Genomic DNA, 25,886 nt, shown 5'->3' with positions numbered 1-25,886 from the left:
TTGTCTGGCTCTTCTTCGAAAACACATTTGCGTAAGAGTCAATTACTTTGAAGGTTTATCTTAAATACACCAGTGACACAAAAGGAAACAGAGTGATGATTTGATCGCTGCCCATTTGATTTCGTGGGGATGGGGGGAAAGCGCACAATTGGCCACTTTGGATTGGACTGATCCCACCACCAAACTGTCACTGAACGTCGAGAAGTTTTCTTCACGCGCACACACCTGACACTTCTTCAGATCCGGAGCGCCTCGCCTCCAGTTGATGCCGAGGATCATGACCATGAACGGTGACCACCAGTCGGTTGCCACCGCGCCGCTGGATCTGCGCACCACTAACCGAGAGCGTGGGAGCGCCGGGTCGAGGACTCCGGACTGCAGAGGTCGCGCCAAGGACGCTCGAGGGACAGACGACTACTCACCTGCGTGCACGGGAAAAGACAGATTGGAAATACACTGCCCCGCGGTCAGAAGCGCACCGGGCCCGGAAAACGGCGCTGCTCGCAAACGGCCAGCGGACAAATCTTCCTGCAGGCTGCCGTTTAGGAAACGCCCGATTCTTGTCGAGCCGGAGACCCAAACGCAGTCCCCGGCTTTACCCGAGCGCGGAGATCGCTTCTCTCCTGCGATAGATGCGGACTTCACATTACGAGAGAGTTATGCCGGGCGTTTGGAGACAAACGCGAATGAAAGCAGGGTCGCCGCAGCACCAGCGACTCTCCGGCGAGTTGAAGAGGCAGGGCAGAGTCCAGATGGATATCCCTTTCGCTTCCTGCACCCGTTTGATTACGGTAAGCGTTACTGACCAACATGCATATACACAATAACTTTTTATTCTAATGGCTTATTTGTTTTCAAACTTAAAGGATATACAGTATGAAACGAATCATTTCTGATCTTTCACACTTTAACATTTTGCTTGAAAATACAGTGGAGTAGATGCAGCAGCAGCTGCTGAATCAATAAGAAAATGTCCTGTCATCTATTCTCCTCTGATTAAATATAGCTCACTGGGTCAACTCATATACTACGCATAGACACATGCATGCACTGTTGCACACGTCCATGTAGAAAAAAAAACCGACTTGTTTTCCAAGGCAGCTTTTTCATTTACATGTGTATCTTTATCATTTTCCTCTTCCTCTCTTCCACCTTGTATGTCTTTCCGTCTCTCTCTTTCTGTGTCGTCCCTACGCAGGTCCCTACTCGGTGTACTGTTTGCCCCCTGCCCCCGAGTTGAACCACCCTCTGACCCACCAAGCCGAAAGCCAGCGGACTGGTATCGCTCTGGCTACACGTCAAGATGAAGACGGAGACACGTATGTTATTATCTTTAAACTGGCTTTGGTTGGAAGTCATGTATGCATACATTTAGCTGAAAAGAGTACGACGAACTTATTATTATTTTGAATCACCAGCTTTTAGTCAGATGGTTGTGATGATAGTCGAAACTCATTTTCTTTAGACAGATCCAGCTCATCTACACCTGTAGAGACCAAGAGTTTGATTGAGATTCATAGCCTACAATTAACATACAAAACATTCTTAACTTCTTGGAACATGACACATTAATCTGGTGTATCTTTCTGTAGCGCTGCATTCTCAAATTTGCGAACCAATAGGCCTTTTCCACAGCAGACATTTTAACAAACGTTCCAGTAAGCCGTGACTGTGAACCAGCAAAGCACAATTGGACCCAGCAACCCTCATCATTCATTATTTTTCTTTTACACCTCAGCTATCCCTACTGTGACATGTTACAATGTCCCGGATGAAGAAGTCCTGTGACTTTTCAGTCTGCATCGTGGCTCCTTGCAGTCAATGCAGATCTGCTGGGGGCCTGATACTTTACTTGACCTCTCTTCTCAAAGGGCAACAATTACCATTTCCGTACAAAGTGAAATTAGATCGGTATCATAAATAACAAGTCAATACGTCTTTCACAGGGCTAGACCCAAACAACGTCTAACGGTTTTACCTCATAAACCAAGCGTTTGGCGTTGCGCAACCTGGATGTGGTTTGTGAGATGCCTGTCATATTATCTCAGATTATTTGTTATGTGACTCACCTGGTACTGCATATTGAACAGGTACAGTCAGTCCCCCCCCCCCCCCCCCCCCCTCCCTCCCCCCCACACACACACACCTCATCCACCTAAATTCTTTACTGCTGTTTCACTTCCTGTAAGGGAAACTAAGTGTAGACCAGGAATGATTCGAAGGGACAATGGAGACTTACACAATAACCTGGAATCTGTAGCACTTGAATCTGAGCTTCTTGAATAAATAGGCATCACATGTATGAGACAGTGTGTGTTGAGGCCAATCCTTGATTTGAAGTATCTCAGGGTGTAGGACGGGGGGTTGAGAATGAGAACACTGTACAGGACACTGGAGGAGTTCTCGAGACTGAATTAATGCAAATATTTAACTTTAACGCATGATTACTTTACTTTGTCTAAAAGTTTAACACCCACCCGCCCACACACAATCTGAAATGTCAAACTCATACAAGAACACACACACACACACACACACACACACACACACTTTGATGTTGCTGTTTCAAAAAAGTATCAGCATTATTTGCATCCAATCGAAACAAACCCGTGATGACCAACAAGTAGCGGAGTCATAAGTCCCGTGACAAGCAGCTGCTTATTGTCCCATATCAACTTCAGAGACTCAAAATCATGGTGACACATCCGCTATTAACAGACAGTGGCCAGGGAATAAGAAGAATACAATATATGGTGACTCTTGCAATAGCCATCATTTTTATATTTGCAAAGATCAATGTCAGAAAATATATGTATATCAATGTGATTGACAGTGTGGATTCTTAAACTCTTGCAACCTATACCTGTTTTTTGTTCACCTTCACTTCCTACAAATCGTTGACACTTATCCAAATGTGCAGTGCAGAAACAAAGCCAAAAAGAAGAACTGATATGCACATTATGTTATTAGTAGTGCCTTAATGCAACAAAGCTGCAGTGCAGAGACTTTTCAAAGAATCTAACACCTTTGTAATGCAGTTGAGACATTGGCTGGCTACCTGTGGTTGTTTTTGCCGAAAGAAACACTCTCAGCCCCCCTTCACACTGCCTGTGTGTAAGTGTGTGTGCGTGCGTGTATGCATAATGTAAGTGACAACGAGCATGCGCCTACTCTTACGTCAATGGGATGTTCATCGGCGGTTCTCAGCGCCTCTGAGCCCCATAGTTTCGGGAAAACCAGTGAGTGCTCAGTTTTTAAACACGATTGCGGTTTTTCTCAGGTGTCTGTCTTTCTCTCTTTTCTTCTGTGTGTTTTTAAATGAATGGTCTCAAAAAACCCAAACATCCACTCCTTACTTCCTCATTTACCGCTTTCTGTTTTATCAACTTCATCTCTCTCTCTCTCTCTCTCTCTCTCTCTCTCTCTCTCTCTCTCTCTCTCTCTCTCTCTCTCTCTCTCTCTCTCTCTCTCTCTCCATTTTTGTTATGTGTCACTTGCTTAGCCACGCTATCACTTGTGTTGGAGATGTGCATATGTGTTGATTGCCTTACAGCTCGTACAAATACATCCCTACATGTCATTCAGTCCATTTAGCTGCACAATAACACCATCATCCGCTGAGTTTGGCAATAATGTGATCATCGAAACTGTCACGTACACTGGGTTCATATTGTAATTGCAGACTGAGATGATTTCAAATTACTATGGCATGTCGACCCAATACTTAGTTTTTTTACGGTATTTTGATTCTGCGCATGTCTTGGACCAGGTATAAACATTCAGCTTTTTGTTTCAGAAAATACACACAAACACCAAAGCAACACTACTAGTCTATAGCCACACCAGTGGCACTGTGAGGCTAAACACATGCTTTGAATTAAATGCATCTGTCGGCCGGGGAACATGCTTACAGTTACACAGATCACAAACGTCATTAGGATTCATCCTCTGAGTACCATGGAAATCTGTGCAAAATGTCATGGCAACCCGTCAAATTCTGGGGATATTTCAATCAGGACCAAAGTGGTGTACCAATAAAACTGACATTACCATAGAGTCACGCCACTAGCATGAAACACTCTATACTGGCAAAAAACTGACTTGCTTGCACCAAGATATTTTCCAAATTCATCAAAATTTCTTTTTCTCATTTTTAATTTTTTAATTGTTCTGTTCATAGTAGAACTCATGGTAGTCCCACAGCCAGACACGTATTCCCTGTTCACACTGAAGCAACAACATAGGTAAAGTGTTTGCTTATGGTGTGAACGGGTCACTGTTATATGACCTGAGTCCACAGTCCTCCGACCTGTTTTACTGTCGTCGAACACTGCTCCCCTATAGCATGAGAGAGTGAATGCCAGTTCACCCTTTCTGTGAGATTATTTCTTGAACTATCGTTGCAAGCCCAAGATTTCTGACGATGCTGACTTGATATTTGTACAGATTAATGTTCAATATCCTATTCACTCACTCACTCACTCACTCACTGACCAACTCGACCAGCAGCACAGCCAACAGGTACACAGACGAGGCAACACAAAACGGCTCAGTGCGGTTGGTGTTTGAACTCACTCACTCACTCACCCACTCACTCACTCACTCACTCACCCACTCACTTGACCATTAGATGTGACCCTTATAATGACAAATAGCAAATTGCTTGCTCATCAGGTCGCCAAATATGGATATGCATTCTTCGTGACGAGCCCAATGGACTATAAACCACAATTTCTTGTTAACTGGACAAAGTGGTGCTACTCTGCTTCTCTTTTGTTTACTATTTACGCACACTGATACATCACCTCATTGCTCAGCTGGTCCACAGACCACAGGATATGTTCGGCTTCAGTTGGATCATTCAGTTTGGCTAGGTTCTCACCCTCCACACCAAACAGGATACCACACGATGCAGCCTTCTCTTTTCTTCTTTCTCTCTTTCTCTCTTTCTTTCTCTCTCTCTCTCTCTCTCTCTCTCTCTCTCTCTCTCTCTCTCTCTCTCACACACACACACACACACACACACACACACACACACACACACACACACACACACACACAGTTACACCGGGACCGCCAGTGTTGATGCGGCAGGCTCAGGTCTCCTGTTTGCGTCAGTGCCGCTGTGCCTGGGGTTATCTGGGGCTGTGGTCTGCCCCACTTCCAGGAACTAGAAACAGTACAGTTTCATCTTGAGAGGAAAAAGAGAGAGATGGATGCAGATAGAGTCGTGTGTATAAGAAGAGAGAACGTCACTTTAAGGCAACTCTTGACACATTAGTTGAGCTCAATGCTTACACAACTATATATGACTGTGGATATGCTGCAGCTGGATTGGTCACTCCAATCACGATAGGATTTATGGCTGAGACACACTGCAGGGGATTTTTAGACAAATGATGGGTGATGATTGTGTGTAATGTACAGTAAATATGATACATTTATATTTATATATATATACAGATTTGTTCACTATTCCGAGCTCAGTTACTGGAACAGGGACCAGCTGAGGAAAGAACCACCTTGCTTACTCCAGTTCCAAAATACAGTTCTGCTTTTTCTGCAGTTCGCAAATCATCTGATTATTTATTGCAGTTGCAGTTTCAACCGGCTCTGGCACAGGATCATTTAGTTTGAGAGTTGCTGTCCATGCTGGCTCATTCATGACCAATTATGCATGTTTATACACATGCATTATCGACGATTTGCATTTGTTTTTTGGTGGTAAAATGTTAAGTTTAGTTACATACACAAACATAGTAGAGCATAGCTATTTTTTCCTGAAACCACCAAGTGAATCTTGGCATGCGCTTAACCTTCAATTTAACAGACCAAAAGCATTATTCTGTTCATACTTTGAATTTTCCCACTGTGAATATCGAGATTATGTAAGCTGTTAGGTTTATATGGTTGTAAGAGATCATTAGAGTATTGTGATACTGTAATAAAATAAATTCCTTAAACGCGCACAGTTTTAATAAAATGTGCAGAAAAGTGTTGACAAGTTGCTGAAGAGTTCTTGTTTGCTCAAAGATTTCTTTCATCTCTATCTATTCAGGCAGGATATTAGTGTTGTTAATGACTTCACGTCAGTAGGACACATCGCTGAGAGGAAGTGTTTGTTGCAAGTGATTTTGTCACTGTAAGAACTTATTTTCTGACCTCAAATTATATGCAAGGGTGCTTCAAATTTCTCAAGAAGCTGCCCTGTTTCCTGTACCATGATTGTACTGTTTGTCTGAATGGGACCTATAACCATTGGATGAAGCTGACTGAGTGAGCCTACAGAAAGCCCCTGTCAGAAACCATACCACTGAATGGCTGGATTTCACAGCACACAGAGCAGGTTAAAGAATGCTGCCATTGTTGGTGACAACAGGAAGCGACATAAAATCAGCCTGGCTCTTACTGGAAGCTGCTTTCTTTAAAAAGAAATTTGAAAACTGCTGTTTTTCGATAGCATGCCCCTCCCCCGCTTGGTTTTCTGCTTTTCACTGTCCTAAACTTTGGCCTGCGTTTGTTCTTTCGCTTCACAGATAGTGGTTTCCACTTAATCTTGATAAGGCTGTGATGAGGGTGGTGTCTGTGATGGTGGTATGCCTGTGACTTTATCTGTGAAGCTCCTGGGATAATTCAGATCCGGTTGTTTTTTCTCAGTTGGCGTGTTGTGTCGAGGCGGTTGTGGGTCAGACATACACGTCGGCCTCTATCCGGAGGGTCAGTACTTCGATTCCCGGTTCCTTCAGTTTGCTTGTGTTGCAGTGTCCTTGAATTTTGACATGAATCGCAGCGCTTTAAGCAACTGGAGCCTGAAAAAAGTCCATTTACCATGTTGGAGTGTCCTTGAGTGAGACACTGAACCGAGTTGCTCCGCAGGCACTTCACAGAAAATGGGTTGCAGAGAGAGATGTACCTGTATGACAATTGTTATAAAGTTGTTGTTTTAAAGTAGAATTTGCTACTTCTGACAAAATTTCTTCCCAGACTAGATTTGAAGGCCATCCCAAATGGTCATCCCAAATGAATGATCTTTATTTAAAGCAATAGTTTAATAGCTGCTCATCTTAGATTACAAAAAAAAGATGAGAAAATGGGTAAAACTGAGATATTACGTGAACTTTAGAGGTGCTGGTCTTTTGCTATTCTGTCTTTATGCTAAACTAACCAGCTGTTAGTTGTAACCTTTTATTTAAGCGACAGACCTCAGGGTGGTATTGATCTTCTCATCTAACTCTCAGCAAGAAAGCAAATAAGAGCAATTCCAATCTATTGGTTTAAGTTGACCTCTTGACTGACTTTATTGCTGTGACGTGCAAAAGTGATTTGTTTTATTTAATTAATGTATGTGCCCAGAAACATGATCACATGGTATGGAGCAAAAAAATAAAATAATTAAAAAACATACATTAATAACAAAACAATGGCACAAGACATGGATGAAGTATACCAAATATCACTAAAACAAAGGAAGCATATTCTTCAAAAAAGGCTCAGAATTCACACATAAAAGTTTTGTCTTACCTGACTGTAATAACACAATTGATTTGTTTGATGTAAATAATACTTTGACAAATCATTTGCTCTGTAATTAATTATGCTTATATACTTATAGAAAGATATGATACACTTTTGTGATTGTAGTTCCAAAAATTGCAGATCCATGGTTTCTATTAAGCTCTTTATATCTTGAATCTAAAGTTAGAAATACCCTGCCTCTACTTTTAATAGATACTTTTTCAAATTATGCTAATTTTTTAATTCTACTTAAAGTGCACTGAGTTTAACACTTCACAGACTTAAGTTGTATGCAAAACCATCAATAAATAGTGCTGATATGAATTGCCATTGTGGAGATTATGCACTTATGTATGTAAAGTCTCTTTACCTATATATTACACATGTAAAGTGTAAGTTCTGATTAGTTATCAGATAAGGAATGTTCTACTTAAGCCCTTTGTAAACTTCTTCAGCATTTATCTTTCAACTGTTTTTGTTGTTCCTTACAGTGCTCTCCATATAGCAGTGGTACAGGAGGAGTTGGCCCTCGTCCACAAACTGATCCAGCTCCTGCTTTTGGCTCGCAGAGGCCTTGATATCTACAACAACCTCCGTCAGGTAAATCCAATGCACTTTAAATACACACATGCATGCACACACAGTTGCTATCATTATATGATAATTTATCCTATTTAGGGTCGTGGGGGCGCTGGAGCCAACATTGGGCAGTTTAAATAGCAGGGCACATAAAGAGACAGACAACCATTCACACACACATTCACATCTACGGGCCATTTAGATTCTCCAATTAACCCTAATCGGCATGTCATTGGACTATGGGAGGACGTGCAAAGGAGAACGTGCAAACTCCACACTGAAGGACTGCCTGGGATCAGGGATCGAACTTTGGCCCCTCTTGCTGCAGGTGACAGTGAAATCCACTATCACTACCATGCAGGCTATCATTACTTTTGCAAATTAAAATCAATAGTTTGAGGGAAATGTTGTCTTCCTTAAAATGTGGCAGACATCCAATGCACAGAAAGATTGTCTTGCATGTTTCAGTATGAAACTATGAAAGACTGTGTAGGGCAGGGTCATCCAATCAGAGGATCTGCGGTTTGATACCCTAGCAGAGGTTGCAGGTAACTACGCCTGCAGTGTGTGAATGGGTATGAATGGTTAGTTAGAGTCCTGATGGGCAGGTGGCACATTGCATGATAGCCCCTGCCATCAGTGCATGAACAAGTGTGAATGGGTGAGTGACATGTTAAAGCACTTTGAGTGGTCAGAAGACTAGAAAAGTCCATTTCCCATTTCATAACACATGAAAGAGGGCTCAGCGTCAGTCAGTATAGCACAATGAAAGATAGATGTAGAATAGAAAGGTGATGGGGTTTTCTTCCCCAACAACCACAGCATGTAAAACACATTCCCCCTGCTGTGTGGCCCATCTGATAACAGTAACTTGGAAAAGAATGAAAGAGGAAGTGCTTTGGTTTCCTCCTTGCCTTGCACTACGTTATTGCATACTCTTACAGTTATGGTGGCTGATGGTTATGCAGTGGAATTCACCCTTCCTGGTTTCTTCACCTGTACTTGCCACAAGCCAAAACCATGCATATGCTGGGAAGGACTACATGTGTTTTCCAGCATTTTGTTTTATTTTGTACATTTATCGTGTTCAGTTTCCCTATAGTTAGGGATTTTCAGGGTTTGCACATTGGGTTTACCATGTTGTGAAATTCAGAGGAGACAGCCAAGATTTAAGCTGAGCAAAGTGTGACCCACATGAACAGTCCTGAACCCTGCACTCATATCTCATTATGTTTGCCTTAACTAAAAACAAATTAACAGGCTGTAGAAATGGCATGACATAAGTCGCAAACATCAATTATATCTTATATTCCTGCACATAATTACATTTTGTTTTGCATATTAAGAGTCTGACTTACACTCTCTGTCTAGGGCAACTTTGACTATTTACAATCTTAATGGACAAATGTACTCAATGAACTTTCATTGAGGTGACTGTGTCCTTCCACTCCCTGAATAATAACCTCACAATAAGCGATACACTACATTGTACTTTACTGGAACGTGTACAAGGAATTGTCTTTGAGTGTTTCCCAATCCAGGGCCGTCCCAACCATTGGCTTAAAGCCAACACTCCTCCTTCTGTTGTCTCCACCTCCTTTGCCTCCTGCTCTGCATTCTGCCAGCTTTCTTTTTTCATTCTTCAGCAGAGAAAGCACCTGAGCCGTGCAGAGCTTTAGTTCTCAAGGCTGGGGTTTCACACCACATAGGACACCACAGGCTCGCTTACCAGAAATAACGCTGCTGCTATCATCAGTTGTTGTCTTTCCTCATCGCTGAGGCTTAACAGCATAGGTCTTTTTGATATCCTGTTTCTACACTGTGTAAGAAAATGCATGCAAACACACACACACACACAAAACTCTTTTTTCACACACTCGCAGATATTATGCCACATGCAATTATAACCAAAAAGGGAGATTTTGAGGCACAGATCCCGTCACAGTCATTTGTGTGGTTTTAACTGAATATCAGGCATATAGAACAGACTTCTAACGGGAACTTTTTGTTTTTCAACAGTAAGTTTACCAGACAGAGCTCAACATATTTTCTGGCATTGGCCAACTTCCCCAAGACAAATAAATAATAATACAGCTTTTCCAATATTGATGACAAATCCTGAGTTTCTGTGGTTTTGAATATGGAACTTTTTGACAGAGTGTTACTATCAGTACCATAACTGAACAATACTGCACGTGTCATTTGATTTGCCTTCCACTCCACAAACTATAACGGTAGACACAGCTGTTTGATACTCCCACACTGGTCATGCTATCAGTGTGGCTGCACACACATGCACTATAGTAGACAACATTTTGCTGCTCTCTCCCCAGCTGATGGTGCAATGTGTGGCAGTGACACTAGTGGGGCTTTGGGACTGAATCCCCAGGGACCACCCACACTAAAACACGCACTTTGTCATGTGCTTTAGATTCAAATGCATGTCATTTAGTATATTATGCAGGTGATCTGCAATACTTCAATAATCGCCTCTTAAAAGACATGTCTGTAAATGGTTACATTCACTGTATTGTGGAAATATTGTGTGTGTGTGTGTGTGTGTGTGTGTGTGTGTGTGTGTGTGTGTGTGTGTGTGTGTGTGTGTGTGTGTGTGTGTGTGTGCTTTAGTATCCTCGTTGAGGAGAAGTCACATGACCGCCCCTCCCCCCTGGGCTGTTTCTCAACATACCTTGGTTCAAAGGGTAGTTTACAGGGACTTTCCCTTACTGTGCGTCTCTCTCTCTCTCTCTCTCTCTCTCTCTCTCTCTCTCTCTCTCTCTCTCTCTCTCTCTCATTCTGTGTATGCTGTCTTTTTTTCATATCTCTCGCTGCATATTTATTATGAGAATTTAGGGCTTTAACCATTACAAGCAGACTGGCTGATGCTATCAGTATAACTGTCAACAACACTGACGTAAAAGCGTGTGATGTTTATTTGTGCAACAGGTTTGCTTTACCCTACAGTGTTCACCACAGAAGAACAGTCTCTGTCTCTTAGTGTTGCCTTGCACTCTTCTTTGTGTTTGGCACTGCCTACAGCCCGGGGCTGATCTTCATGCCCTGAATTCTCCTCTCATCTTTTTACCTCCTTAATGTGGATCCGCTCATTTTGCAGGAATGCAAGTGTGCAGGAACAGACCCAGGGGAAAGAGAAGGGATTTTCCCTTGTTATCCTGTCTTTCCCCTGGACTCCCCTCTGCTGCTTCCGTTGCTTCCTTGTGTCTCTGCCCTGCACCCCCCTCACTCCCTTCCTCTTATCTTGCTGGATTTTTGTTTTAGTCACTTTGAAATCTTTTACAGGAAGCCACAGCTAGACTCTGCCAACTCTGAGACGTCTATTTTTAAGGCCTTAAAAGGCCTCACTGTGGAAGGTAATTTGTTACGTTCTGGAAATCATTGAAGAGGATTCTGCCATACACATTTCACAGTGCTGTGTGGGGTCAAAGTGTGGGGTAAAATTAGTAGTGTAGCTTTACGCAATGACAAAATGAAAGGGAATATGAATGTGTTTGTGTGTTTGTGCACTTTGTGTGCGTTTTTTTTGTATTATCCGTGTGTGTGTGTGAGTCACAGGATTCAGGGAAACAGAAGCTGAGAGGAGGAACACTGGCATTGACACACTGAAGGAATTCCACAAAGACACTCTCCCACTGCTCAACTACTTTTTTTAATAGTCTTTACTGGAACAAACCCACAGAACACACACACACACACACACACACACACACACACACACACACACACACACACACACACACACACACACACACACCTAGTATAGTAACAGTACAGCAAGAGAGAAACTTGGTGCAACAATCTGTTCCTTATTGTTGCGTTTATTGCGTAACCTCAATAGCGACTAAAAAGTCCGGTTTAAAAGACTTCCTTTTATGACTAAAATATTTTATTGCTTTGTTAAATAGAAGGTTGTCAGTGCCCTCCCTGGCCAGAGTTGATATAATTATCAACAGGATGATACATGCTGATCTCACCCAAAGGAACATCCTAGATTGCTCAAGTGAATTCATTCAGCACTTAGAAGATTCATCCAGGCAAACACCTGGTGAACTGCGTAATTTAGTTTTTCCTGTACTTGCAGGCTGCTTGTCTCTCAGAACAGGTTATTCCTAATGTAGACTTAATCACACGGTCTCCTGCTTTGGTTGTTGTTGTTTGCTCAGTGATTAAAGGTGCAATGGTCTTTTTTTCCCAGTCAGCTATTTTTTTAACTTTGATTTGATTGCTGACAACTATGAATATTGACATGATGTATGCGCTTGTACAAGTTATGTATGTCTGTGTAGATGTGGGAATAGGCACGGAGCACACGTGCCTGCCCATCATGATCGCTTGTTTATTTATAAGGCCTTGGCCTGTTCTTACGGGCATAGTTCTTGTGTCTCTGACCTTCAACCTGTAGAACTGGTTAGAGATGAAAGAAGGCCTTTCATAGGAATAATGCTACTCTTCCTCCAATCTCACTTGCAACGATATGGTGATAATTTAGCAGATTTTGAATAGTCATGCCATGTCATACCATGTCTGTTATTCATTACGTTCACCCTGGACATTATGATCTTAAATCTCTCACTTTTTCTCTCTGTCTGCCAGCAGAATATCTCAACAACTTGGCTTTCTTGCTGTGAGTTAGAGGAGATCAAACCACTCTCATATCTGAATAGTAAATATGCAGCTACAGTCAGCTGCTGGTTTAATTTAGCATAACAATTGAAAACAGTGATGAACAGCTAGTTTGCCACTGCCCAGAGGTAACAAAATCATGCCTACCGGCACAGAGCCCTGGACTAATCCGGCATTTATAACAAGATATAACATGTTATTTAAAGGAGCTGGTCGGCAGATTTGGTTATCCTCAGACAAAGCCAGACTCGCTGTTACCCCCTGTTTTCCGTCTTTCTACTTAGCTAAGATAACTGTCTCCTGGAAATCAGGATCTGTGATTTCCACTATATTACATTTTCATTCAGAACATTACCACTATGATAGCTACTTGTTACGAAATACTGGCATCTTTTAAGGGTAAGAGATCTTTGAGGATAGAGAGTGGAAGCTTTGTTCAGCATTAGTAGGGGTCCCACTCTCTGAATGCTGGCTTGTGTGTGATGCAGTGTGTAACTATTTTGAGAAACAATATACTGCTTTTTGTGGTTATGGACCTGAATACACTGGCTTGTCTAAACTGTCACTTTTGCTCTCATCCTCCCCACCCCAGACTCCCCTTCATCTGGCAGTGATCACCCAGCAGGCAAACATGGTGGAGGCTTTGTTGAGAGACGGGGCCGACCCTGCTGCCTTGGACCGTAACGGCCAAACAGCGCTCCATCTCTGCTGCGAATATGAACAGCCTGACTGTCTGTCTGTTGTGCTTTCTCACTCCCAATCCTCCACATGCTTGGAGATCAGAAACTTTGAGGGTAAGCTGTAGTCTACAGAAGAAGCACCTTGGTCTGTATTGTATTGAAGTTGTTCTTGACAAAGAAAGATTTAGGATGAGAACACATGCAAAGTAATTATCAAATGAATAGTGCTTGATTTCAATATAATAAATAGACTTTGTCTCAGCATTGCTGACTTTCAATGAAATTAAAAAGGGCCTTTTTCTCATATACTCTCTGTGTTTGTGACCCAGTTTCATTTACATCTAGATATTGCAGACACTTTGATACAGAGTAATTTACAATCCACTTGCAAGCAGTAAAACGGTCAAATAGGTGAACAACCCCACAGCCTATTTTACTACACTATATATATATGTATATATATATATATATATATATATATATATATATATATATATATATATATATATATATATATACATATATATATATATATATATATATATATATATATATATACATATATATACATATATATGTATATATATATGCTCGCTTTGAAACTCTGCTTTGTCACTGTTTTCAGGTTTGAGCCCTCTCCATCTGACGATGCTGCGTGGCCAGAAAGATTTGGCCAGAATGCTGCTGGATGCAGGCGCTGACATCAATGCTAAGGTCGGTTCCTGTGCTGCATTGACTCAGCACTGACAAAGTTTCACAACATCACAAGTTTGACATTTACGGTATGTGCATCCTCTGACTTTTCCCATGGTGCTTTTTTATCTCTCGAATCAGGACATCAAGAGTGGCCAGAGTCCTCTCATGCATGCAGTGGAGAGCAATAACCCAGACATGGTCAACTTCCTCATTGAGGTAATGAGGGTGTGTGAGAAGGTAGGAAGGAGGGGGAGAAGGGTTGTGACTCAGCTAATTCTGGTTTTCCAGCTCATAAGCTGCATACTGAGAGTCCCCTTCTTTTCTATCTTGAATATAAGAACTTGAAAGAATTGGTGCAAATTAGTCATAGTTTATCTCTATTATCAGAGCTGATGTGTTGTACATGGACATAATGATCTTTTCGCCTTTCTTAATCTCTCCTTTTAAAGCATTGTCTCTTCATCCTCTCTCCTATCTGACCGAACTCAACCTCTCAATGGATTTATCTTCTGTTTCACTTTCTATGCTTTGGCTTTCTTTATGAATCATATCGGTCTCAACTTCTTGTTTTTCTCTTGCAGAGGGGCTGTGATGTCAACAGCCAGTCATACAGTGGGAACACAGCCCTGCACAGCGCATGTGGCCGAGGTCAGGTGGACACGGTGCGGCTGCTGCTGAAGAGTGGAGCTGACAGCAGCCTCAAGAACTACCACAATGACACCCCTGTCATGGTGGCCAAGAACAAGAAAGTAAGCAAAAGGATGACAGAATAATAAACATCCATAATAACACAGACCATGCTAAAATTCCATTCTTACAATATTGTTGGTTTGGCCATTTTTTAAGGTTGTGAGTTGCTGCTTCAGGACAATTTAGATAGTGTCAAGAAAACAGTAAACACCAAAAGGTTGCCAAATAGAAAATGAACAAGTACCTTGTGATTGTCCAAATGTTCAATCGCTTACTGTAATTTCAATGATGGAAAATCCCACTAATACTTCAATTACGTCAGAACAAATGCAAACAATTGCACAATCTACTTGACTCCGCTCTGGTTGGAATAGTAGGACAAAATGGTTGGGAATGGAAAGTAAAGTGTATCCTTCCCTCTAGAGGACAGACCTAAATGGTGCAGCGTTTTCTACAACAATATTACATTTATCTTTTTATAAATCACTGTGACTTTAATTTTAGAGCGTGCGTGGAAGTTTGTAAGAAACTGTAACTGTTTTGCAGATAGCAGATGTGTTACGAGGGAGAGGCTCCAATCCGATTTGTGTGTCTGTCTCACCACATGGGAGCAGCTTCACGGAAAATGGTAAGAAAATGCAGACAGGTTCACACACAGGCAGGCATACAGGTACTTACTGCAAATCACAATATTCAATTTGTACTAATTAGTACTCTTTGCTTTTCCTTTAGGGTCCCCATCCCCCAACCACAGTCGTGGTTGTTCACCTTTGACTACACCACACACCCCTCATTATAGCGCCTCCCAATCTCCAAAGACTCCATCTACGCTTGTATTTCCATTTTACTAGCTCAAAGTTATTGTTGAGTGCAAGTTGCAACTACCTCCACATGGCCAACCAAAAAAAGAGACATCAATGCCCACAAGGACTTCCAGAAGAAGATTCAGCTAATGGGATGACAAACCAGAAAAAGACTGCGCCTGAAATTAAACTTCCCTACAAGCTGGCCTTCTTTTCCTGGATTCCATGCAAAAAGATTTATCCCCCCTTGGGTTTAGGTGCCTGGACCGAGAGCTGCCTGCTACTTCCCTGCTCATTCAGCTGCTGTTGTGACTGGGACCAAACTAGCAACCGACAAGCTACTGCTGGATTTCTCCATATGCATCTATGAAGCAACAGACATGTGCTACTACTGTACATGCAATCAAGGCTGAACATAAAGGTGTGTTAGTAAATGATGGGCATGAGCCTTGGCTCAGTGAACTCTGAGGCCCTTTTTTAAATGTATGTTGGCCTTGACGTCTTTAAAAAAAAAATATTGGAGAACTGTAGAGAGATTGCAAGGACAACAAATATCAATTTGGACACCTTAAGTCTTTTACATTACAGTCTGCTTACAATAAGGATGGGCAATGTAACTTGATATTGCACAGTAATTAATATACTTCTTTCTGACATTTTTTTGTATTATCTTGCATTATGTCCAAAGTACCATTTAGATGTTTGTGTGTTTGTGCGCACGTGTGTGCTGTCAAAAGTTTTGATATTGTTTTTTTGTATACATAAAATATGTAACCTACAACAGATTCACTTTTGTCTGGATTTTGTCCGTTTCTCCCGCAGCAAAATTTGCGAATTTGAAAGCAGCGCTGTGATTGGCCAGTGGGAGGTCCTTTGGAGCAAACAACCAGCCCAAAAACGAGCGCGCGGCCATGTTGAATTGTCAATATTCCGAAAGAAGAGACAAAAGAGTGAAAACTCGGCGGATTTCTCGAAACAGCGAGTGTTTACCAAACTCAATTAAACTGCCGATGAAACGTTAAGCGACGGCGCAGCGGGGGAGACTTTGGGTGGATGTAGCTAAGTGAAGGTAGCATGTTTTTCTCCGGTTAAGAGTCCATTCTTATGCGTATTGATTTTACCGTGTAGCTTATGTTAACGCTGTCCAGCTAAGCTAACGCTAGCATGCTAACGCAACCGTTTGGTCTGTCGCTAGTTAAATAAAATCGTTTACATATTAGTTGAGAACTGGCCGGATCCAATCAGACTTGCTTTGCGCACTTCGTTTCTCGATTAAAAGTTTGATTCGAGGATTTTTTTTTTTCCCACACGGAAGCCATACATGGACGTTGCTGTTAGCATGCTAGCTGGACGGTCAAAGCCACGTTGCTATCCATAAAGTTTTAACGCCATTTATCGACGAAACTTAACGTTAGTAATAAATGTATTTCGTGCGAACTTTGCCGTCGACGTTAACGTGTTAATGAACGTAGATGCCCGCGGGACAACATCCGGTGGGTTTGTCATTACTTTGTTTCGTTCAACGGGGTTAAAAAGTCCAGTGGCTAACGATAACGAGCTAACTTTCGATATAACTTGGCAGTCAGTTGATTTGAGTTCTTGTCTTTTTAATACTTTAGCTACTTTAGCTCCAGTTAGCATCGAGTTAGCTCGTGTCCGTGACATCACAACAAAGCCTCACCGGTTCTGTCCGTTTGACTTTCTTTTTCATGTCTAAATTATTTTGTTGACTCCAGTTTCGCAATATATTCTTGCCAACCGTACTTGGATGCAGTTTGGTTTGTTACCATTTACTTTGAAAACCAGTTCGCTGCTGTTGATGACATTTGCTGGTTTTCCTCAACGTGGCCTTGTTTGTGTTCCAGCTTATCAGAGAGAGCCACTGGTAATGCGCGCATATCTTAAATGTATGCGACTGATATCCAGTAGCGTTATTGTCAGTTCTTATTGTGTGTTGTTGTTTTTGTCCTGCTGGTTAAAGCTTTGTAATCACCTCCCACGATTGTTTGCTTATTTCATGGCAGGAAACCTGGATTTTTTTTTTTGTTGATCGGCAATTCCCAAAGCACTTGGCAGACTGTCATCTCAACTTCTGCTGCAGAACTGAAGGAAACCGGAACAAGATAACCACAGACATTTTAAGTGGACTATCCATGTAAAAAAATAAAGTCGCCAGAGTGACTTTTTTTTTTTTTTGTGCCAGTTTTGAGCAAAAACCTTTTTGTGGATTTTTTTGATATCAAAGGAACAAATCATAAGAATCTGAGTCGTGACCACGCAGAACTTATTTTACTACTGGTCATTTTGAATGTGTAAACATAGCACTTGGACTTATAGATCCAAGATACTCAAAGAACACAAAAAGAAAATTCTGGATCATCATTCCAGCGAGGATAAGAGTACTCCTTCAAACCGTTTTGACAGAAAATAGTTTATGTTTTGGTCACATATTTGATTTATTTATTCATATGAATGTTAATTTCTCCCTTTTTTGGAGAGTTGTCTTGTGTATATAGACAGAATTCATACGCATACCTCTTCTTTTCAAGAGGTTTGAACGTCAGATTGTGTACAAAATACATTCTTTAAGAACAGAGAAAAAGTTTTTATTTTTTTACACACTGGTGCATTAAGCAAAACGTCAGTGAAAAAGAGGCAAAGATAACCTACTGAGGAAAATTGCCAGTTAACGTGTTGAACCCATGGCTACCGCAAGGACAGCAAACCCAGCACCAATGATTGGATTGAACAAACCAGCAAATGGGCAGCTCAGAGGACAGATAGGACTCCTCCCACCTGCACAGCAGCCCAATGCCATCCAGAAAAGGACCGGCATTCCTCAAAGCAGTGGGGGCATTAAGTAAGATCCAGACAAAATTCTCAAATAAATGTTAGTTGTATGCATCGGTTAACCATGTCTGTTCTGTAGCATGACTGCTTACCCTGGATACAATTATCTGAAACATGTAAATCTAATTTATTTCCAGAGAACAAGGCTTCTCATATGTATGTCTTGCACAATAAAGTTAAACCACAAACCTGTTTTAACAAATGTATAAATGAGACTCTCTGAATCGCATTTCTTTCACCATTGTCCATTTTATGGGACATGGCTAGTACATTTGGAGTTTTCATTACTTTTGAAGGATAATAAAGAAGTCGGCCAGCATCCCAGTCTTTGAGTAATATACCTTGAATAGTTTTGAGGCTCAATATATTTCAGAGCCCTCCTTTGTCTGTGTGTGTGTTATTTGTAAAGACATAATGCACATTTTTGCAATTAGGTTTGGTGATGACTGGAAGAAGTGCCTGGAGCTTCCTCCAAGAGACACCAGGATGAGAACTTCGGTACGGTAACATTAGCAGACATTATTTTTCAGATTCACAGTTCATCACTCCACTTGGACATTTCCACAGTTAAGCTTTTACATGTTTTGGACTAACTGGATGTTTGTTGGCTTTTTATACCATTGGCAAGTAATCCATGTTTCTGCTCGCTTCACCCAGGATGTGACATCAACTAAGGGAAATGAATTTGAAGACTACTGCCTAAAGCGGGAACTGCTTATGGGAATCTTTGAAATGGGATGGGAGAAACCGTCCCCTGTCCAGGTAAGTGAATAGTGAAGTTAACTTTATTTGTAAATATATCCACAGTCCTTTCTTGTAAATCAGAATTATAAAACTTTATAACTGCACTTGCTAAACCCCTAAATAGTACTTGTGTCCACGTTTCAAATTTGAGATGGTTCCAGATTTCACTCGCCAAAATGATGCCGGTGTTCACTTCAGGCATCTATATTAGATATCCTCCTCTCTGACATTTGGTCATGCAAAACCCTAACCTCGTATTCTTGTTCATGCATGCCAATGATGGACACATTTGCTTGCTAAGCATGTTGCCTATGTGGACGAAATCAAATTAATGATCCATTGGAGATTTACATTTTGTTGTGGGGGTCATAATATAACTTCATGTTAACCATAAGGTTGATATGGCATACCTATTTATTAAAAAGGTTGCTGGCTCCTGGGCCAAAGGGTTTGGTCGCGGCAAAAATATTTGGTATTTGTATGAATGTGTGTGTATATGTCTATCTATCTATCTATCTATAATTGTGCAATTTGTAGGTGGTATAATTGCAATCAGATTGGATGCTCTTCCCTGAAGTATGTACTGTTATATTGTAGGATGATGTATCCCTATTGTGGAGGCCAAAGGGTCCTCAATGGGGGTCTTTTGCATGTTGTTCATTATGTTTGGCCTTATTGAAAAATAAATGTTATTCATTGGACCTGTCTCTCTACCAAAAGGAGGAAAGCATCCCCATCGCTCTGTCAGGCAGAGATATTTTGGCTCGGGCCAAGAATGGCACAGGAAAAAGTGGAGCCTACCTCATCCCCCTCCTGGAGAGGATAGACCTGAAGAAGGATCACATACAGGGTGAGTTTCTGTTGGCTCTGCCTGATAAGCAGATGTCAAGTAAGCCAAATATTCGCCATCGACGCAATTTTTCAAATGGTGCAGAGGAGCACATAAAGTGTCTCTTTCCTCCATTGAAGCGAGTGCTTGCAGGATCAGGAAATCCCACGTTTAGAGAGTCTGCTAAGTCCAGTCTGGCAGCAGGGCCTTCAGAACTAATCCAAACAGCCACGAGAGGTCGTCTGTTCGAGGCAAATGTGGAGAAGGGGAAGAAAAAAATCATTCATCTGCTTCGTGTGTGTTGACATGAAGTGACCGCATAGTCGATGTTGTGTCACTGTTCATATTTTCCCTGATGAATAAACACTCTAGAATCTTTTTTGGTACATTCATTATATAAAAAATGTAAATGACAGGTAATTATGACGACATTTTTGCACCGCTGTCCATCAAAACGAGAAAGTCGAAACCACTCACTGCCTTTTTATCGTGATAATTTTGATACAGTTGCAGATGTCTGACGGATAATCAAGATGTGTAAACGTCGACTTTGATAGTAGTAGCATTATGAAATCGGTTATAGAGTAAGCTTTTTGTAACATTCTTAACAATTTATTTGACCATCCTTACCATTTCTTTCTCAATCCAGCCATAGTGATGGTGCCAACAAGAGAATTGGCCCTGCAGATGAGCCAGATCAGTATTCAGCTCAGCAAGCACCTGGGAGGTGTCAAGGTCATGGCTACCACTGGTGGCACCAATTTGAGGGATGACATCATGCGTCTTGATGAGACAGGTACTTGTGCAGTCAATATTCAAGATAATGAAAATGACTTCTCCATAAAGAAGATGGAAGATAATTCTTTCCGAGAATCCATTGGATGTCTTTATCTTGCCATTGAAGTGAATTATTTGTATATTAGATTTATGCCAATTCCTGCTTCTGCTTTTTCAACATTTTAGTTTAAAAGATGATCACATTCATAAGCTTTTAAATAATTTTTTTTTATTTATGTTTTTTACCAAATCTATATATCGACAGCACAAAATATCCGCTGAATGACACAACTTTCTGTTGACCTTAGTTGGGCAATGTCCTTTTTGCAGCTGTTCTCAGTGGAACTTAGCATGATTTGCTATTTGTGCTGTCTCCTCTCCTAATAGTGCATGTAGTGATTGCTACTCCAGGCAGGATACTAGACCTTATCAAGAAGGGTGTGGCAAAAATGGACAAGGCCCAATTGATTGTGATGGATGAGGTAGGTTTGTCTCTTTTTATAAAAAAATAATAATCCTGAAGTCATTTTCAATATTGTTGTGTTTTATTAATGGCCTTTTCTTTAAAAAAATCTCCTCACTCAGGCAGATAAGCTGCTTTCCCAGGACTTTGTGGTTCTGATAGAAGATATCATCAGCTTCATGCCAAAGGATCGTCAGATTCTGCTTTACTCTGCCACTTTTCCCATCAGTGTGCAAAAATTCATGGTGAGAACTCATAGAGCAATAATGTTCTCTGAAGAGGTACACATTTAAAAAAATCTTGTTTCATAATACACTGAATGTTTTTTCCAGAGCAAGCACCTGAAGAAGCCTTATGAGATCAACCTGATGGAGGAACTGACATTGAAAGGCATCACTCAGTACTATGCTTATGTGACAGAAAGACAAAAGGTTCACTGTCTCAACACACTGTTTTCTAGGGTAAGTGTGTGTGCCAGTTTGAAACTAAAAGTCTCAATGTTTAGGACCTGATATCCAGTACTTATAGTTTGGGTTCGTCATTAAGTGTGCCGTTTTCTTTTGTCCTGGTAGTTAAACACACTGCTGAAAAGGCAGTGTTACTCCTCCCTTTCTCGTTGAACGTTTCCTGACTGATTTAATTCATTTATTAATAGTGTTACAATTTATTTGATGGGAAATGTACAATGTTATCATATGTATATTGATACCTCTATAGAATTATGTTTTTGTGATCAAGGATTTAATCCATATTGCTAACTCCTACTTCCAAAATATTATGTGAACTAACTGAATTACTTTTATTTTCATTAAGTGTGCTGTTTTTGTTCCTGTAATTCAAGCAATTAGGGCAATGATTTGAATACCATATACATAGAATTTGATTTTTTTATAAAAAATAAAAAAAACTGTTGCTTAAGTAGCGTAGCCCATATGATACCAGAGACGGCGGCCATTCTGTCATCAATTTTCATTGATCTATATATTTCTATTTCAGCTTCAGATCAATCAGTCGATCATCTTCTGCAACTCAACCCAGAGGGTTGAGCTTCTGGCCAAGAAAATCACCCAACTGGGGTATTCGTGCTTCTACATTCATGCAAAGATGATGCAGGAATACAGGAACCGTGTGTTCCATGACTTCAGGAATGGATTGTGCAGAAACCTGGTCTGCACAGGTAAGTGAAGAGAGTTCAGGTTTTTATATATGTGGCAATTGCAATTTTTTTTTTAATTATGTTTATATTTTCTTTTAGACCTATTCACTCGGGGAATCGACATTCAGGCAGTAAATGTGGTCATCAACTTTGACTTCCCCAAAAATGCAGAGACCTACCTTCACCGCATTGGAAGATCAGGTACGATAAACCTTTTCATGAATACTCACACTCAACAATAGGTTTTGTTTCATAGCTACCACTTAATAATCCAGCATTTATATAATAGCTAAACTGTCTCTTCTCTCACAGGGCGGTTCGGTCATCTGGGTCTGGCCATCAATCTGATAACGTCAGAAGATCGCTACAACCTGAAGAACATTGAGGATCAACTGGTCACTGACATTAAGCCCATCCCCAGTTGCATTGATAAGAGCCTGTATGTGGCAGAGTTTCACTCCGTTGACCCAGATGCAGATGACGACGACGGTGGAGGAGCCAAAAGCAAGGAACTGGGAGCAATCTGATTAAATGGTCAGTTTTCTTTTTTAAATGCTCAGAAATCAGCTGTGATTGAAAATAAAACATTTAATCTTAAGGTTTATGATCACAGTTAAACCAGTTTTATTGTTGATCATGAATCAACTAATCTAGAGTAGGAGTGTTGTCTGCTCTCCTGAACACTTCACAGCAAGCATTTTTAAGTTTTGACACCAAAAAAGTACTTACTGTAGGCTTGATGCTCACCCCTGTCTGGCAGAATGTATAGTGAAACTGAAAATGGGGCAAGTTCTAGTTATTTATTCAACTGCAGCGATCTGTGGCCAGTCTAGGGATTGACTAGTGACCTTGAAACTACTTTTTTGGGATAGTCCCATGCAAGAAGTTGGTGAACAATAGCAAAGCTGAATTCAGAGGCGTAATTTTCAAGTTCTTGTTCAGCTCGAGTTTGTGTGTATGAATGAACATTTTAGTGGATATGTTAAGAGTAAAGTCTATTCAAAACTACTCTAGCTTAGAGGAGTTCAATCTTGCTAATGGATAATATCTTCTTAACTAAGGTTTTACAGGATTTAAAGGTGAAGGGTTAAGGGCTGTTGTCCTCAGGCTGTCAAACAGCAGTCAACATAGATTTGCACAGAGCTGATCAGCACACAAGTCTGCTCTGCAGGTTTGCTTAAGCAGTGACTCATTTACATGGTTGTTTACAGAAATGTCTTGTTCTGCTTTTGTGTTGTTTTTCAGGAGAAACGCGGCGCCTGGCATTCATCACATAGTATTGATGAGGCATGACACAAGATTCCAAGGGATGATTTGTTTCCCAGTGGTCTAATTTAGATTTATTTTCATTTCCAGTTTGCGTTTACAATATTCTCCAGTTCTGTCTGCGCGTATGTTAGTAAACTGGTATCTTCCCATTGCAACTTCAATCAGTTGAACTTTCTGCCACAATGCCAGAGATGGGCACTGTACATGTGATTTGGGCTCTTGCTTAAGTCTGTCATTGAACTCAGCCACTCGACAATAGATGGACATTGTCACCCTTTGTACTTTGCTGTAAGAATGAAAATGTGAAACCAAAGGTAGACTTATAGGATAAAGCCCAGCTCACATCCTTGCTGTGCAGATTAACTACATATGGCAGTGTGCAGATCCTGCTGACATGCCTTTTTGAGCAGATGACTTGAAAGAAACACACTCTCTTTTTTTTTTTTTTTTCTACACTCAGTAGTTACTTTATTGGATATACCTGAGTAATTTGTCATGCCAGGGATTTAAAAGCTGCTGGAAACATTCCTTTTTTAAATGATGCTCTGTTAGTATTAAATGGCCAAAAGTGTGCCAAAATGATATTCTTAAAATAATTCATTATGCTGCCACCACCAGCTTGAAATGTTAGCTTTGTGTTTACACCAAATTCTGACCCTGTCATCTGCATGGCCAAGTGACATCTATCGGTTCATCTGCTGTGCAGTGTAGGTGAGCCAGTCTCTTGCCCAGCTCTTTGTCTGCATACCTCTGCTCTGACACATAGTGCTTTTCTAGTCACCTTCCTGTCAACTTGAACCAGTCCAACCGTTCTCCTATGACCGCCCTTATTAACAACGCACTTTTGCTGTCACTCATGGGTGTATTTTTCCCGTTGTGGTTGCCTGTAAACCAGTTGGACTAGTGTGGAAATTCAAGGACGTCGGCACCAACAATCATTCCAGTCAAAATTTCTTCCCTCTTCAGATGTTTGGTCAGAATAGTTTTTGCATTTAGTAGCTGATTTAGACATTGAGCAGGTGCACCTGATTATGAGGCCACTGAGTGTAGTGATTTTTGTAACTTTTGCCATCATTCCAGGTTGGTTATAAATATAATTTTGCAGACTAACTTTCTTGCTGACATTTGGGGACGCAGCAGAGAAATAAGGCGGATTGTACACATATCCATCCTTTTTTTTTTTTTTTTTTTTTTTTTTAAAGGATCCAAAGTTGGGAGAGCTGACACAGTTACAAAAGTAAGACTAGCGATTGCTTCAGAAACCAAAATGACCACTTTGTTCTTTGCGATGGTTAAAAAAAAGGGCTGCTATGGTGTTCCAGTAAAGCATCTGAAACAGTGCTGCTGATGGTGAAATTGTTACTTTTTTATATTGAAAGTGTTTACTATGGAAATAAGAATTTAAAGATGGCAGTGTAATGTCAGTGACATTGTAGTGCATTTTGTAAAAGCACAGATCCAATAATGACAATGTCAGTATTTAATTGTGAAATTACTTTGATCCCTTTAAAAGTCCAAACACCAGGCAGCATTTTGTTAAGTCTTGAGGTTATCAGTAATTAACATGACAGGATGAGATGGGCCTTAGTTTACATGTTGTTACTGGCCAACTTGTTTCGTCATGTCAATGTAGATTCTGTCCCTCCTCCCCTCCAAAGTGCCTTTGTGTAACGTCAAACCGCTTACTTTGCCCAGATGCTTGTCCCAACTTTGTATTGTAGGTAAAATGGCACCCAAACAATTCCTCATTGGTTTCAGTTTAAAAAAAGCACAGTTGGTCACAAAGGATTTTCAGTTTTTCCTTATTTGTAAGAAATTCATTTGTCGTATGACAAATTGTATATATGACTAGTTGTCGGAATATATTACAGCCTTGGACTTCTTGACTTAAGCACAATGTCACAGAAGATTAAGTATTTCAAATTTAAAACTATACAATTTCCAGCTTTCTTTCTTTTTTTCACCCTCGTTGATATATTTTGGTTCCCCAATTATTATTTTTTACAGGCTTCAATCAATACATAACAATTTTCTCTGAGTCTGTAACCTGAGACCATTTTGTTCCATCACTGTATTCTTGAGAAATGACTACCTTCATGACTTGATGACCAGTTGCTTTAACTAGAAAGACAGACAGGCAACAATTTTCTGTTAAATGTGTCAATGCCAGCGCCCGAAATGCATTAAACTCCAA

General features: G+C 40.8%; 2 protein-coding genes across 2 annotated transcripts; both read left to right on the top strand.

Moving 5' to 3' along the window:
- Positions 1–265: 265 nt before the first annotated feature.
- bcl3 (BCL3 transcription coactivator) lies at positions 266–15,974 on the top strand (the record flags this gene model as incomplete). Its single annotated transcript, XM_079227634.1, has 9 exons — positions 266–791; positions 1,199–1,319; positions 8,007–8,115; positions 13,328–13,529; positions 14,041–14,129; positions 14,250–14,327; positions 14,693–14,860; positions 15,348–15,429; positions 15,534–15,974. The coding sequence occupies 9 exons, from the start codon at positions 266–268 to the stop codon at positions 15,650–15,652; spliced, it is 1,494 nt and encodes a 497-aa protein (XP_079083760.1). The 3' UTR covers positions 15,653–15,974.
- Positions 15,975–18,056: 2,082 nt separating this feature from the next.
- ddx61 (DEAD (Asp-Glu-Ala-Asp) box helicase 61) lies at positions 18,057–24,101 on the top strand. Its single transcript, XM_079227704.1, has 12 exons — positions 18,057–18,464; positions 18,889–18,952; positions 19,112–19,216; positions 19,919–20,048; positions 20,677–20,823; positions 21,192–21,286; positions 21,390–21,512; positions 21,600–21,728; positions 22,264–22,444; positions 22,523–22,624; positions 22,736–22,957; positions 23,669–24,101. The coding sequence occupies exons 1-11, from the start codon at positions 18,307–18,309 to the stop codon at positions 22,948–22,950; spliced, it is 1,449 nt and encodes a 482-aa protein (XP_079083830.1). The 5' UTR covers positions 18,057–18,306; the 3' UTR covers positions 22,951–22,957; positions 23,669–24,101.
- Positions 24,102–25,886: the final 1,785 nt, after the last annotated feature.

This window comes from Taurulus bubalis (assembly GCF_910589615.1).
Source record: "Taurulus bubalis genome assembly, chromosome: 12".
In the NCBI taxonomy this organism is placed as follows: domain Eukaryota; kingdom Metazoa; phylum Chordata; class Actinopteri; order Perciformes; family Cottidae; genus Taurulus; species Taurulus bubalis.
Note: the sequence above shows the minus strand (reverse complement) of the source record. Positions and strands in the feature narration are given on the sequence as shown.